General features: G+C 47.8%; 1 protein-coding gene across 2 annotated transcripts; it reads right to left on the minus strand.

Moving 5' to 3' along the window:
• Positions 1–1,029: 1,029 nt before the first annotated feature.
• On the minus strand, positions 1,030–10,895 carry Dact1 (dishevelled binding antagonist of beta catenin 1). Of its 2 annotated transcripts, none has more exons than XM_005072780.4 (4): positions 10,431–10,895; positions 7,708–7,840; positions 6,767–6,922; positions 1,030–4,061 (listed from the first exon to the last, which is right to left on the minus strand). In XM_005072780.4, exons 1-4 carry the CDS (start codon positions 10,752–10,754, stop codon positions 2,230–2,232), a joined length of 2,445 nt encoding a protein of 814 aa, XP_005072837.1. In that variant the 5' UTR covers positions 10,755–10,895; the 3' UTR covers positions 1,030–2,229. The 2 variants fall into 2 exon arrangements, with proteins under 2 accessions (XP_005072837.1, XP_005072838.1); XM_005072781.4 differs by having other exon boundaries at positions 1,030–3,950; positions 10,431–10,894.
• Positions 10,896–11,825: the final 930 nt, after the last annotated feature.

Below are 11,825 nucleotides of genomic sequence, written 5' to 3' on the forward strand. Positions count from 1 at the left end.
GCTCTGTCTAATAAACGAAGCAATACTGTGTGGTAGGGAGATGGCAGGACTGCCATATGGCTCTGACCTACAAAAGCGGCAATCTGGCTTCATGCGCAGAGTTGAAGCAAACATGGCAAAAAAAAAAAGATCTAATCTTTGAAGTAGGGTGCTGACTTCACATTTGTTTACTGTATTTTCTTTCAACTTTTCATATGTTGAAAAAATGTAATAAAAACTTGTGGGTGGACTCTTCCTAAAACTTTCCCTGAATCATCTAAAATTTGGGCATGGTGGTGCACATCTGTAATTCCAGCACTCACTCAAGTGACTATGAAGCAGGACTGTGAGAATTCAAGGCCAGCCAGGGCTACAGTGAGGCCCTGCCTCAGAAAAGGGGAAAGACAAAGAAAAGGGGAAAAAGGGAGGCAGGGGAGAGACAGATAACAAGATTTACATTAACTTTTAAACTACCCAAACTTTATCTAAAGAACTGGCTTGTGGGTGGTTGGAGAGATGGCTCACTGCTTCCGAGCACTTGTTGCTCTTATAAAGGACCCAGGTTCAATTCTCAGTACCCACAGAGTAGTTTACAACCATCTGTAACTCCAATCCACGGGATCTAGTGCCCTCTTCTGACCTCCACAGGCACTAACCACACACATGGTCCACATCCATACATGCAGGCAAAACACTCACATAAAATAACAAAACCTAGCCGGGTGATGGTGGCCATGCCTTTAATCCCAGCATTCGGGAGGCAGGGGTGGGTGGATCTCTGTGAGTATGAAGCCAGCCTGGTCTACAGATAGAGTTCCAGGACAGCCTTCAAAACAATACAGAGAAACCCTGTTTCAAAAAACAAAACAAACAAACAAAAATAACAAAAACCTAATAAAATATTTTTAAAGTGGTTTGCTTTTCAAAATTTGCCTATTCACTATCCTCTCTGAGCACAGTAAAACCTATCTTAATTATTGCAAATAATATTCTGCTGCTAGAACAAGTCTAATATAAATCTCAAAAATAACATCAATAACCAGCACAAGATTTATAGGTGTAAACATCTGAATTTTATAACAAATAACAAAGTTAACAGCAATAAAACCAATCATTTAGTACAGCATATAATGTGTTATATTAAATTTACACAATGATATATATAAAAACACATACTGTTTATATCATACAGTATTTCAACAACAAGAATATTAAAACAGAATCCAAACTACTACTCATGCACAAAACATGCATATATTGATATTTTAAAAGACTATTTTACACAATACTGTTTACCAAAAACTTTAAAAAAATTTAAAGCCCTTTCCAAATAAGTAAGTGGTCCAATGGGGACTGGAATGCACTAATGTTTTGACCAGAGCTTAAGCAGCACCGTGCTCGGTGAGCAATTCTAGGCTTAGAGTCATGCCCATTAAGGGTCTATGTCTTTGCATCAAAGGACCAACACTTTATCCCCAAGGCAGCCTTCTAAGGGACAAACGGTTGTACTGGCTACAAGTTAGGAGCAGAGAGAAAGGCATCAAAAACTGCTGGGTATATGGCCCAAGAGAAGGTTACTGTAACAGAGGCTGGCGCGCTACGCGTGGCAAAGGTTTGTGTGAATCCTTTTAAGGTACTGTCAGTATCCCTGTCCCGTTGCCACCTCCAGATTCACAGTCTGGTGGTCTACAAGTTCTAACTCCAGTAAAAAAGGGTAGACCTCTGAGAAGTGTTGACTACATTTAAAAAAATTTACCGAAAGAAATAGCCATTTTTCTACCTGTTCTACACAATTTCATGTAATGCCCCTCAACTGGAAAGCCCTTTCAGGGAACAGCCCTAAAGAATCAAGGAGCGAGTTCATGTCTTAAAAATCCCATCCACGGCCCCTGGAAACTAAAGGTCTCATCCAAATAAAACCTGAACATCAAAACCCTGTACTTTGCCAGACGCTCGGACAATATAAACCGAAAACCAGCTGATAATCACACTTCATTCACTACCACCACCATTTAAGACCTTAGTATTTACTTCTAACTAGAGATACACCCTTCACCTTCCATTAAAGGCACTAGCGTCCACACATGACGATCAGACACAATTTATCCTGGGCTTATCCTTAAAAACAGGTTAGGCATCCCTTTAAAGTATGACACAAATATTAAGACGCCATCCTTTTTTTTTTCTTTTCTTTTCTTTCTTTTTTCAAAGACTAGGGGTAGGGGAAGACACTCGCTACAGGAGCTTCCCTCAAACGGTCGTCATGAGTTTCAAAGAGCCAGACCGGAAGCGGAGGATCTTCTTCTTGAGGTTGTGCGAAGCCTTGATCTTGACAAAGGTTTTGGTGGGGCAGGTGTGGAGGTCTGGGGCCGTGACCGTTTGGAGTGGGAGAGTCTGGACAAACTGGGACCAGATTAAACCCCCGCTCTCCTCGGAGTCGCTGGTGGTGGTGCTCTCGCCCACGAACTCGCCCTCGCTCACGCTCGACTCGCTGTCGCCGAAGCAGTTGGTGGTGTAGTTGCTCTGCTCGTCCTCGCTGGTGTCCACCACCGTGGAGTGGAAGAGCGACTCGCACTCGGCCGAGTACTCGGAGTCGCTGGCCACGTAGGCGTAGGGGCTGGCGTAGGGCAGCGCCACGGCCACGGGGTAGGCGCCCGCGTGCTCCCTGCGGGCCCGCCGCGCCCGCCGCAGGGCCTCCTCGTAGGAGACCTCGGCGGACGACTTCCACCGGCGGTAGTCGGTTCGCTTGTGCTTAGGCTTGGCCACCACCGGCTCCCGTCCGTGCGCGTGCGCCCGGCCGCCCGCCCGATGGCCGCCTGCGCCCAGGGCCCTGCCGGGAAGGCCCGCGTCGGGCGGCCCACCGCGCCTGCCCTTGGAGGAGGCCTTCCTGAGTCTCTTGCTTGTGTCCGAGTCGTCGGGGAAGCGGCACTTCTTGCCGGCCGGCCGCGTTTTCTCCCTAACGGTGGGCAGGCCGTGCTCCGGGGCGGCGGGGCCGCGGGCCTTCAGGGTGGCGCTCCTAGCGATGCCCGGGTTCCTGTGCGCGCGGTGAGGTCTGGCGCCCGCCTGCTGCCCGGGGATGAACTGAGCTTTCACCAGATGCGCTTCCTCGAGGCTTTGAGACGAGCCCTCGCTTTTGAGGTCCAAGACGGGCCTGTCCACCGCCGGCAAGGCCTGTGGGCCGCTCTTCTGCGGCATCTTCTTCGGGGGCTGAGGAGCTTTGCTCTCTACCGGGGCGACGGGGCCTCTGCCGGGACTTGTTTTAGGAGAAACAGCCGAGACCTGGTTGCTCTCCCTCAGGGATTCCCCCAGCCCCGCCGGGCACCTCGCGAGCTCTTGGGAGGCTACCTTGGCGGTTTTGGGCAGATGCTTGCTTTGGGGTTCCATGGCAGCGCCTGCCGAGCATCCCTCCGGCAGGACCAGCCTCTTGCTTTCCACCTGCTCCGTCTTGCAGTCTTTTGACCTCTGCTTAGGTGGGGAGAATGGCCCGTTTTCCAAAGAGGCTATTCCCCCGGAGGGCAAACACATCTGTTTCGTATTCTTAAGGTTCACACCACTGCCCTGTGGGACGCCAGCGGGGGCCCTGACACACACACTTCCGTTCCTCAAAAGCCCCTTGGTAGGATCAGCGTTCACACTGGTTCTAGGTTTATTGGTCCTTACAGGGTGGGTTTTTTTCTGGACCAGGCTCAGAATGTAGCCATCCATCTTCTTACTGGATGAAGGATGAGAAGCGGACCACAAACTGCTTGGAGATGGCAAGGAGTTATCTGCTTTGGTGGCGTTCAGTTCAGATGCAACGCAAATGTCACTGACATGGTTCCCAAGCCCCTCCTCTTCCCTCAGAGAGTTGCCGGTCAGACAAAGGAGAAACATAGGGCTCTGCACAGCCACAGCATGAAGTGGACTGGGGTACCGGTATACATCATTGCCGTTTTTAGACACAAGGTCGCACTGGTATTTAGGGTTCACATCTGCAATGACATCAAGGGAATTAAATTGTGGTGTGGAGGGGGGACTGCAAATTGCGCCTGAGGCCTGGTCTTCACAGTGGCCGCCTTTACATTCCAACCATCCTATGAGATCTGAAAAACACGTAAAGGGACACTGAAAAAATGAATTGGGAGAGCCAACTTGACTCTGACCAAATTCTACTAAGACTAACAGGTAGAGAAGGAATACCACAGGATTGAGACATACTCCACACTGCTCTTCTACAAGTTTACATTTTCATGGATTACTGAACGAAGGCAAAAAAAAATATTCAAGGACTTTGACAAAACATGTGTCGTGTTTTTAACAGAAAAAGAGCCACGCATAATGCTTTGAAACTACTAAATAAGGAAACACTCCGTGAACCTTAACAAAAACCGTGATGTAAATCAGTGTCATTTTTAAGATACCTATGTAAAGAAGCTCTGAAGTGAAGCTCACCAAAGTCCTAACGGTACCTTCCAGGGTGATGAGGGAAGGTTGATGTTTACCTTCTCTGTTTCCAATGACTAATATATATGTATATATGTGCATGTATGTATGTGTATGTATAATTCATACACAAAAGTTTTTTAAAGGAAAAACTTCATCTCAAAAATTTACATATCAGAAATACAATGAAACAAATGTTGGTTTCTACCTTGGAAAACATTATAACAGATTCTCTTTATGACCTTTAGTTAGGGAAATTAGAAGTTTTCCTCTGTTATATCTATCCATTTAAATAGTGAGAACCTACCCCATATCAAATTCTGTGTTAACTGTTTAGGGGAAAGCTTTGTGATCTTCAATAGTTAGCAGCATTGGGAGGAAAAAGCAAAAAAAATAAATAAATAACCTAGACTCAAGTATGATATAATTTGTAGGATTTTTTTCTTTGTGAAAATGCTGTGTCTGTACCTACTCAACCCCTAACCAAGAGCCTGTTAGCAGTAGGAATACCCAGAGTGGTGATGGGTACCCACAATCCCAGCAGGAAGAGGGACAGGTGCAGGGATGCCTGGAGTTGCAGAAAGAAGGAAGGACAAAGACCTTTAAAGAAAGGACAGGGAAGAAAAGAACATGAGACCTCTAGCTGATGTTTCCCACTATCCCTCCCCTGGTGCCTTAAAGTCACATTTGCCTGTGAGTCTCCATTTATCTTTCTCTAGACTTAGAGTAGAACAAAACAGCCCCCAAGGCCCAGCCCAACTGTCTCAATTATGTCATGATGTGGCATTTGGAAGAGCTAGGCATCTGTCTTCAAGGAAAACCTGCCCAAAGTGCCTTTTAATGGGTTTATAAAGTTTCCCTCTGAAACCAGATCTGCAGAGTGATGGGGAGCAATTAGCAATGAACTTGAGGCCCAATACTAGAAACAGGGTTCTGTACTCATCCCAAATGGTTGATTGCTGTTGATAACACACGCTGTACAAATGCAAAGGCTTGACCAATTAGCAACCTCAGCTGCTCAGTGTGACGCTTGCTTTGCCTGGACTTCAGCCTTGTACTTAGATGAAAAAACAGTGCAGTGGCACAGTCCCACTCCTCCAGTAGCAGCTCTAATCGTCTTATTTTCTCTGCTGTCTAATGTTACCAAATATAACAGGAATAAGGTGGAGTTCCAACTTTCAGGGACAACTCTCATTCAGCAGGTGGGAGCTTCTGGCAATGGGTGGCTGATAGGCCACAACTTTGTTTATTTGTTTGGTTGTCAGGTGAGATGGTTGACTATAACCACTTCCAAATTTTCCCTTCGAGTGGTGGGACAACATAATTTAGACCTGAGTTTAAATTCTGCCATGCCCAACCACACAGCTTTAAATCACTTAAATAACCTTACTTGGCTTCATTTTCTTCTTTTTTTTTAAACATAGTTTTATATGTATGTGCCTGTGTATATGTATATGTACCACAGGTGCAGGAGCCCGCAGAGGTCAGAAGAGAGGCCAGATCCCTTGGAACAAGAGTTACAGATGGTTGTGCTGGGGCCTGAACCCAGGTCCTCTGCAAGAGCAGTAGGTGCTCCTAACTGCTAAGCCATCTCTCCAGCCCCTCATTTTCTTAATACATAACTACACCCCCAAGGTTAACAACTGTACCCTGAAAACTGTTGGGAGGACTCAATGAAGATAAACGTATGCAGGTCATCACAAATTCTTCCGTCACTAACAATATCATGATTATCTCTGAAGCCTGGGGCGAATTATAACATGGAGATTATGGGAAATTTCACTATGTGAGGTATTCTGAAAAACATGGAAGGGTCACTGCTCCCTGAAGTGTTAACAGCCTTTGGCTAGACTGATGGACGTATGTAACTTAATGTGTACTTTAAAGAATAAGAGTTCCAGGACAGTTCACAAAAGAAAATAAAGGGCCAGAGATGTAGCTCAGGGGTAGCATGCCAAGGGGTACCCCAGAAACACAAAAAGGAATGTAAAAATGGGTAGATTGTATATTATGTGTTTAGTATGTGCACAAACCTAGATTCAAACACCAGCATCAGAAAGGAATGAGAGAAGGAGGGAGGGAGGGGTTAAACAGCAAAGAAACAGAGCCCAGTGTCTCTAATATAGGGACAGTTTCTCTAAAGGCGACGTGTCTTTCTAATTCCCAGAATGTAAAGCCAAAAAGTTGGCTAGTCTAGATGGTCACCTAGATCAAAGTGTAGGCTCTGTGTGGGACTGTGGCACCAAATGCATGCAGCACACCGACTGAATCGTTTTTCCTATCCAGAAAGCAGCTGAAACTACAGAACTTTAAAGACCCATGACCTCGCCCGATTAAAGTCTCTGTCAGTGCTCGAAATCCTTACCTGCAGATTTGGGACAAGCATCTGAGATAGTCAAAGCTGCCTCCAAGGGGCTGCAAAAGCAGGTGCTGGAGTGACAACTGGACAGACATTCACTGAACACGGAGTTAGAGGAATTAGAAAGGGATCCTGAAGCCCCATCACTCAGCTCATAAAACCCTGCAAGGAAAAAGATGGTTGAAATTAAGATCATATGAAGCAACAGTACACATTTATGCCTAAAAAAACAGAAGGGCAAGGCATCAAAGAAAATAAAGCTGGTTGTTTTGTTTTAGATTGTTGGGGGCTTTCACACATATTGTGGATTTTAGGGTCCTGTTTATGTGGTTTATTTCAACTTTGAGAGAAGGCAAAAATCATGTAACTCTTGGTATAGTTCAAAGTTCCCTTCATCCTCCTCTTTGTTCCACATTTAAAGGTGTGTAGATCTGACAGAGCCTCAACTTCATCAGGAATGTTTCTTTCAAAAGGAAAAACCAAGCCCTCTGGGTGTGGTGGCTCATGCCTATAATCCCAGCACTCAGAAGGCTGAAGCAGATGACAAGAGTGGATTAAAGGTCAGTCCGGACTACAAAAAAAGAAACCTGAAGAAAAGAGATAAGTAACTTTAAGAGAAAAAGTAACTTAAGAAGCCAAATGGCTTAAAAGAAGAAGAAATTGCAGTGATCTCAGGGAAGCTGAAGTATGACTCATTTTCTAGCTTAGATCTGACCTTCCCAGGTTCCAGAGGTCTGTTGGCTCTTCCAGAAGCCCTAATAGAACTTTGTATTTTCTGGACTCAGGGGACATTGGGCAGCTCAATCTCATTATTGAAAAGCTGTAGACTGAATTTATTTCCTCTTGAGCAACTGAGGATGGCAGGCTGCTCTTCAAATGTCTTCATACTGGAAACAAACCCCATAGGCACTTGCTCGGGTGTTTCCCTTGAGGGCCTGCCGGCTCACCTGAGCTAGGCCGGCTGTCTGTCTCCAGCTGCTCTTCAGCCGTCTTTCCAACATCCAGCCTCAGGTCACTTATCTGCTTGTCAAGTTCTTGCAACTGGTTCAACAAACCGGCATCTCTTCTCCTCAAGCAATTCTGATTAGGAAGAAGCAGGAAAAGGGAAATGAGCACACTGGAGGATGACACCAGAAAGACTGCTCAAGCCACTCATCTCAACAGTCACTAAGCCCTTTAGATCAAAACCCTACTGCACAATCTGAAATCAAAGCGAAAGACATGCCCTATCTTTAAACCTTTCTCATAGATTTGGTGATACAAAGTTCGTTCATTAAAAATAATGATAATAGGGCCAGCAGCACACTCAGTGGGTAAAAAAAGTAAAGATGCTTGCTGCTCAAGTCTGATCTGAATTCAGTCCCCTGAACCCACACTGGAAGGAGAGAACCACCACTGGAAAGTTGTCCTTTGACCTCCACAGGAATGATGTATGCAACTGCACTCATTTGCATACACCAAACGTACAATAATAAAAAACTATGTATGACTGAGTTGTAGCTCAGTGGTAGAGAGCTTGACTGGTGTGCACTAGCCCCTGGGCTCAATGCCCACTTCTATAGGAAAAGACAAAACTTGTTTGGGGTTTTTCTTTTATATATATATAAAAAGCATTTAATTGGGGGCTTGTTTACCATTTCAGAGGTTTAATCCCTTATCAACATGGTGGGGACACTGTGGCATGAATGGTACTTGAGAAGTAGCTGAGAGCTATATCCTGATCCACCGGCTGCCAGAGAAACCCTGGGCCTTGTGTAGGCTTGTGAAATCTCAAAGCCCACCCCTACCAGTGACATATTTATCCAATTGTATCACAGTTCTTAGGTTTTTCTAATCTATACCAACGGTGGCTTTTGATAGGGAAGGGCACGGGACCTGTACAACTTTGAATCATCTGGTGTACAGCCAGTTTAAAGAAAATCCTTCATAGCAGGCTCTTGAAGTCACAGAGTAACAGATTTCCTACAATACACTATAGTCTTTCTTACGTGAGGTTTTCTGGCCAAATGTCATGGCCTACAGAATTTTGTTTTCTATTAGTTGCTTAGTGGAGCTTAATCAGTCTTTGGGCCTTTGAAAGCGAGAAATTAATACTAATAGCCAGCGCCAAGTATAATGTGAGCTGGCAGAATCCAAAACCCTCGAGGGAAAGCCCATCAAGATTTGAACTCAGCTTGGGTTTCCAAAGGTGACAGATTGGTTGCACTAACTCACATCGCCATCTAGTGCTTCCTATTGCTAGAAAAGCAGACGAGCGCAAACGGCATCTGGTTCCAATCAAGAGTGCCAAGTCTACAAATGAAAACGGCACCGTAAACACTGACTGCGGTGGAATTCTTCTGACACACTGCCTTGCTCCCCTGAAGCGGACAATAGGAATGCGCCACTCACGATCCTGAGATTCGTGAAGGCGAAGAGGTGCTATTGTACACGACAATGCCGAAATGGAAACGGCCCGTCACAACCAGAAAGAACTGGCTCAAATTCGTGAACATACAATTCTGTTCTATCACCAAAGAAACAGTAAAAATGCCAAAACAGAGCCATTGCACAAACCACAGCACACAATCTTGCAAAATAAATACACAGAAATATCCAGTCTTTGCTCGTGCCCCATGAGTTTACAAGCTGGGAGACATAAACCATATGCTTGTATGCTAACATTTGAATTTCGTCAGGAAAAAAAATGAATTAAGTAAAAGCACTTTGATGCTCAGTAAATACACAAATAATCTGGGAAACGGCAATACACGAAAATGCGTGACAACCCACAGCACCCACTTTCAGAGGACCATTATCTAGCATAAGTAGTCCGATATAACAGGATGGGTTAAGAATCTTTTCGCTGTTTCCAAAACTACATTTTGAGGTCACTGAAACAAAGCTGCCGCCATTATTTTGAGGCGGCGTCAAAAAGCTGTTCTCAACACATGAAGATCCAAAGTTCTTTTTCTTCCTTGCTAATGAAGACTGCACAGAATGACTGAGACAGTGACAGAAATCCAATAAGATAAATGCTCCCAGCGAGCAGGTCCCCTCTTCTCCCACCTCCACCACCAAGCACAGCTGGCAGACCGGATAAATACGGGAGGAGGGGGCAAGCTCTCCGGCCAAATTGCCAGTATTTGCATCTAGTTTTAGCTGCCTTATACAAAGGACTTCTATTTAAAACTAAACACCATCCCAGGCGAGAGACTTGCAGGGGAGAGAGCACCGGGAGGGGCACGGCTCCCAGCAGGAGCTTCGCCGGAACCGTAAAACTCAGTGTTGGACAGTTAACCGAGCCACAAACCCTCTCCTCGCTTTTGTCTACCCCCCGGAGGGGAGGGGGAGTAACTAGGGAGACCACGAGGTGAAACGGCAGTTTAAGTGGGGGTTGCAAACCTCTAGAAAAGGAGGCATACAGTAGCCTAACTTTCAGGCTGGAACCAAGGGACTCCAAGAATTCCAAATGCCAGAGAGAAGGAGGAGCCGCCACCCCCTCCCCACAATCGCACTAGGTCGTCAGCTCCTCAGGTGACACAAAGCAGGCATCCGCCAGCAACGCGTGGAAGTCATGAGCCGCGGGCATCCACGACACCAGGGGTCAGGGGAAATCGAGGCGGGGGTCGCGTCACGGCGAGAGATCCCGCGGCCACAGGCTACCGGGCGAGCAGCGGCCACCACCTACCAACTGCCTCCGCAGCAGCAAGATGTTCTCCTCTAGGAACTTCTCCTCCAGACGGCTGCGCTGCGCCGGGTCCCCCCGCAGCTCCCCGGCGCGCGGCGCGACAGTCCCCGCGGCCCCGGAGCAGCGCAGCGCGCCGCGCACCAGCAGCTCCTGGCGTTGCCGCAGGTACCCCAGCTCCGCCAGCCCCGCTAGCGTGGCCTCCTGGCGCTCCCGGGTGCGCTGTCGCTCCGTGTCCGCCTCGCCCCTCTCGCGCCAGCGCCCCTCGGGCTCTGCGCCCCGGCCGGGGATCAGCGGCTCGGGCTCGCGCGCTCCGTCGGGCTTCATGGCCCCCCGAAACCCGGCCAACCCGGGCGCAGCACTCGCGCTAGGACCGCAGGCGAGCACTCATGCCGCTCACACTCGCACTCGCATCCCGCGCCGCTCCAGTCTGCGGCCCCGCAGCTGATAACGCCCCGGCCACGCTACGTCACTCCCAGCCCCGCCACCCGCCACCCCGCCCGCCGCCGGCTTGCGGCTCCCAGCTCCTGACAGGCGCCACGGCCGCCTGCGCCCCGCCCCGGCCCCGCCCCGGCTCCGCGCCCCCTTTTCGGTCGGACGGCACCGCGGTCCCCTCTGCGCCGATTGGCTCGGCTCCATCTCCGGAGACCGTAGCGGGCGCAGGACGGGCATCTTGTTACATCCAGCCTCGCGGGCCGGTCCCGCGCGGGCGCCGTGGCTTCGGGCTCCCCGGACAACTTTCTGCAACTTAACCCCTTCTTCACGCGTCCACTCGGTTTCCTCGGATTTGGGTTTTGCCATCCCAAGCTGATGTCTACTGGGTACTCGAACACCATTTCTGTGGATTTGGGCTTGGGGGTTGTCTTTGTTTTAAACTCTATTTTGTAATTAAAAAAAAAAATACAAGGCAAGGATGTTTTTCTTAAACTCTCTTTTGGTTTGTTTTAGCTTTTCAACGGAAGCTTGGCTGTAGAAGGCATTTAAAATCAGGCAGAGGGATGCTGCTGTAAGGCCATCAATTCTTATAAAAGTCTAGACTTTATGAGGGTGGCGTGTGAGCACTTGGGATTTGGGATCTCATTGTTCCTTAGCCCCTTTTTACTAGAGCCCTGACTCCGAAACCAGACTGTCTGCATCTGATTCCTGTTTCATCCACCAAGAGGAAGTTGGGTGAACTCTCTTTGTGCCTCCGTTTACCTGATAGTAAAATGGAGCTAACATACCAGCCTGTTCTAAAAATCACAGTGACAAACAGCATGTAATACATATGAGGTGGACTTGCACGTAAACCTTAAGAGTTATTGCTCTCAGCTGGGCGGTGGTGGTGCTCGCCTTTAATCCCAGCTCTTGGGAGAGGCAGAGGCAGGCAGATCTGCAGGTTTGAGTCCCTGATCTACA

The sequence above is a fragment of the Mesocricetus auratus genome, unplaced genomic scaffold (genome assembly GCF_017639785.1).
Source record: "Mesocricetus auratus isolate SY011 unplaced genomic scaffold, BCM_Maur_2.0 Super-Scaffold_15014, whole genome shotgun sequence".
NCBI lineage: Eukaryota > Metazoa > Chordata > Mammalia > Rodentia > Cricetidae > Mesocricetus > Mesocricetus auratus.

What these genes read in the sequence shown, in the direction of transcription:
- Dact1 (XM_005072780.4), bottom strand. Translation starts at nt 10,754, where the DNA reads ATGAAGCCCGACGGAGCGCGCGAGCCCGAGCCGCTGATCCCCGGCCGG. An exon ending in TGCTGCTGCGGAGGCAGTTG is followed by an intron (nt 7,841 to 10,430) that starts GTAGGTGGTGGC and finishes CTTCCTAATCAG; the next exon opens with AATTGCTTGAGGAGAAGAGA. An exon ending in TGCTTGTCCCAAATCTGCAG is followed by an intron (nt 4,062 to 6,766) that starts GTAAGGATTTCG and finishes CGTGTTTTTCAG; the next exon opens with ATCTCATAGGATGGTTGGAA.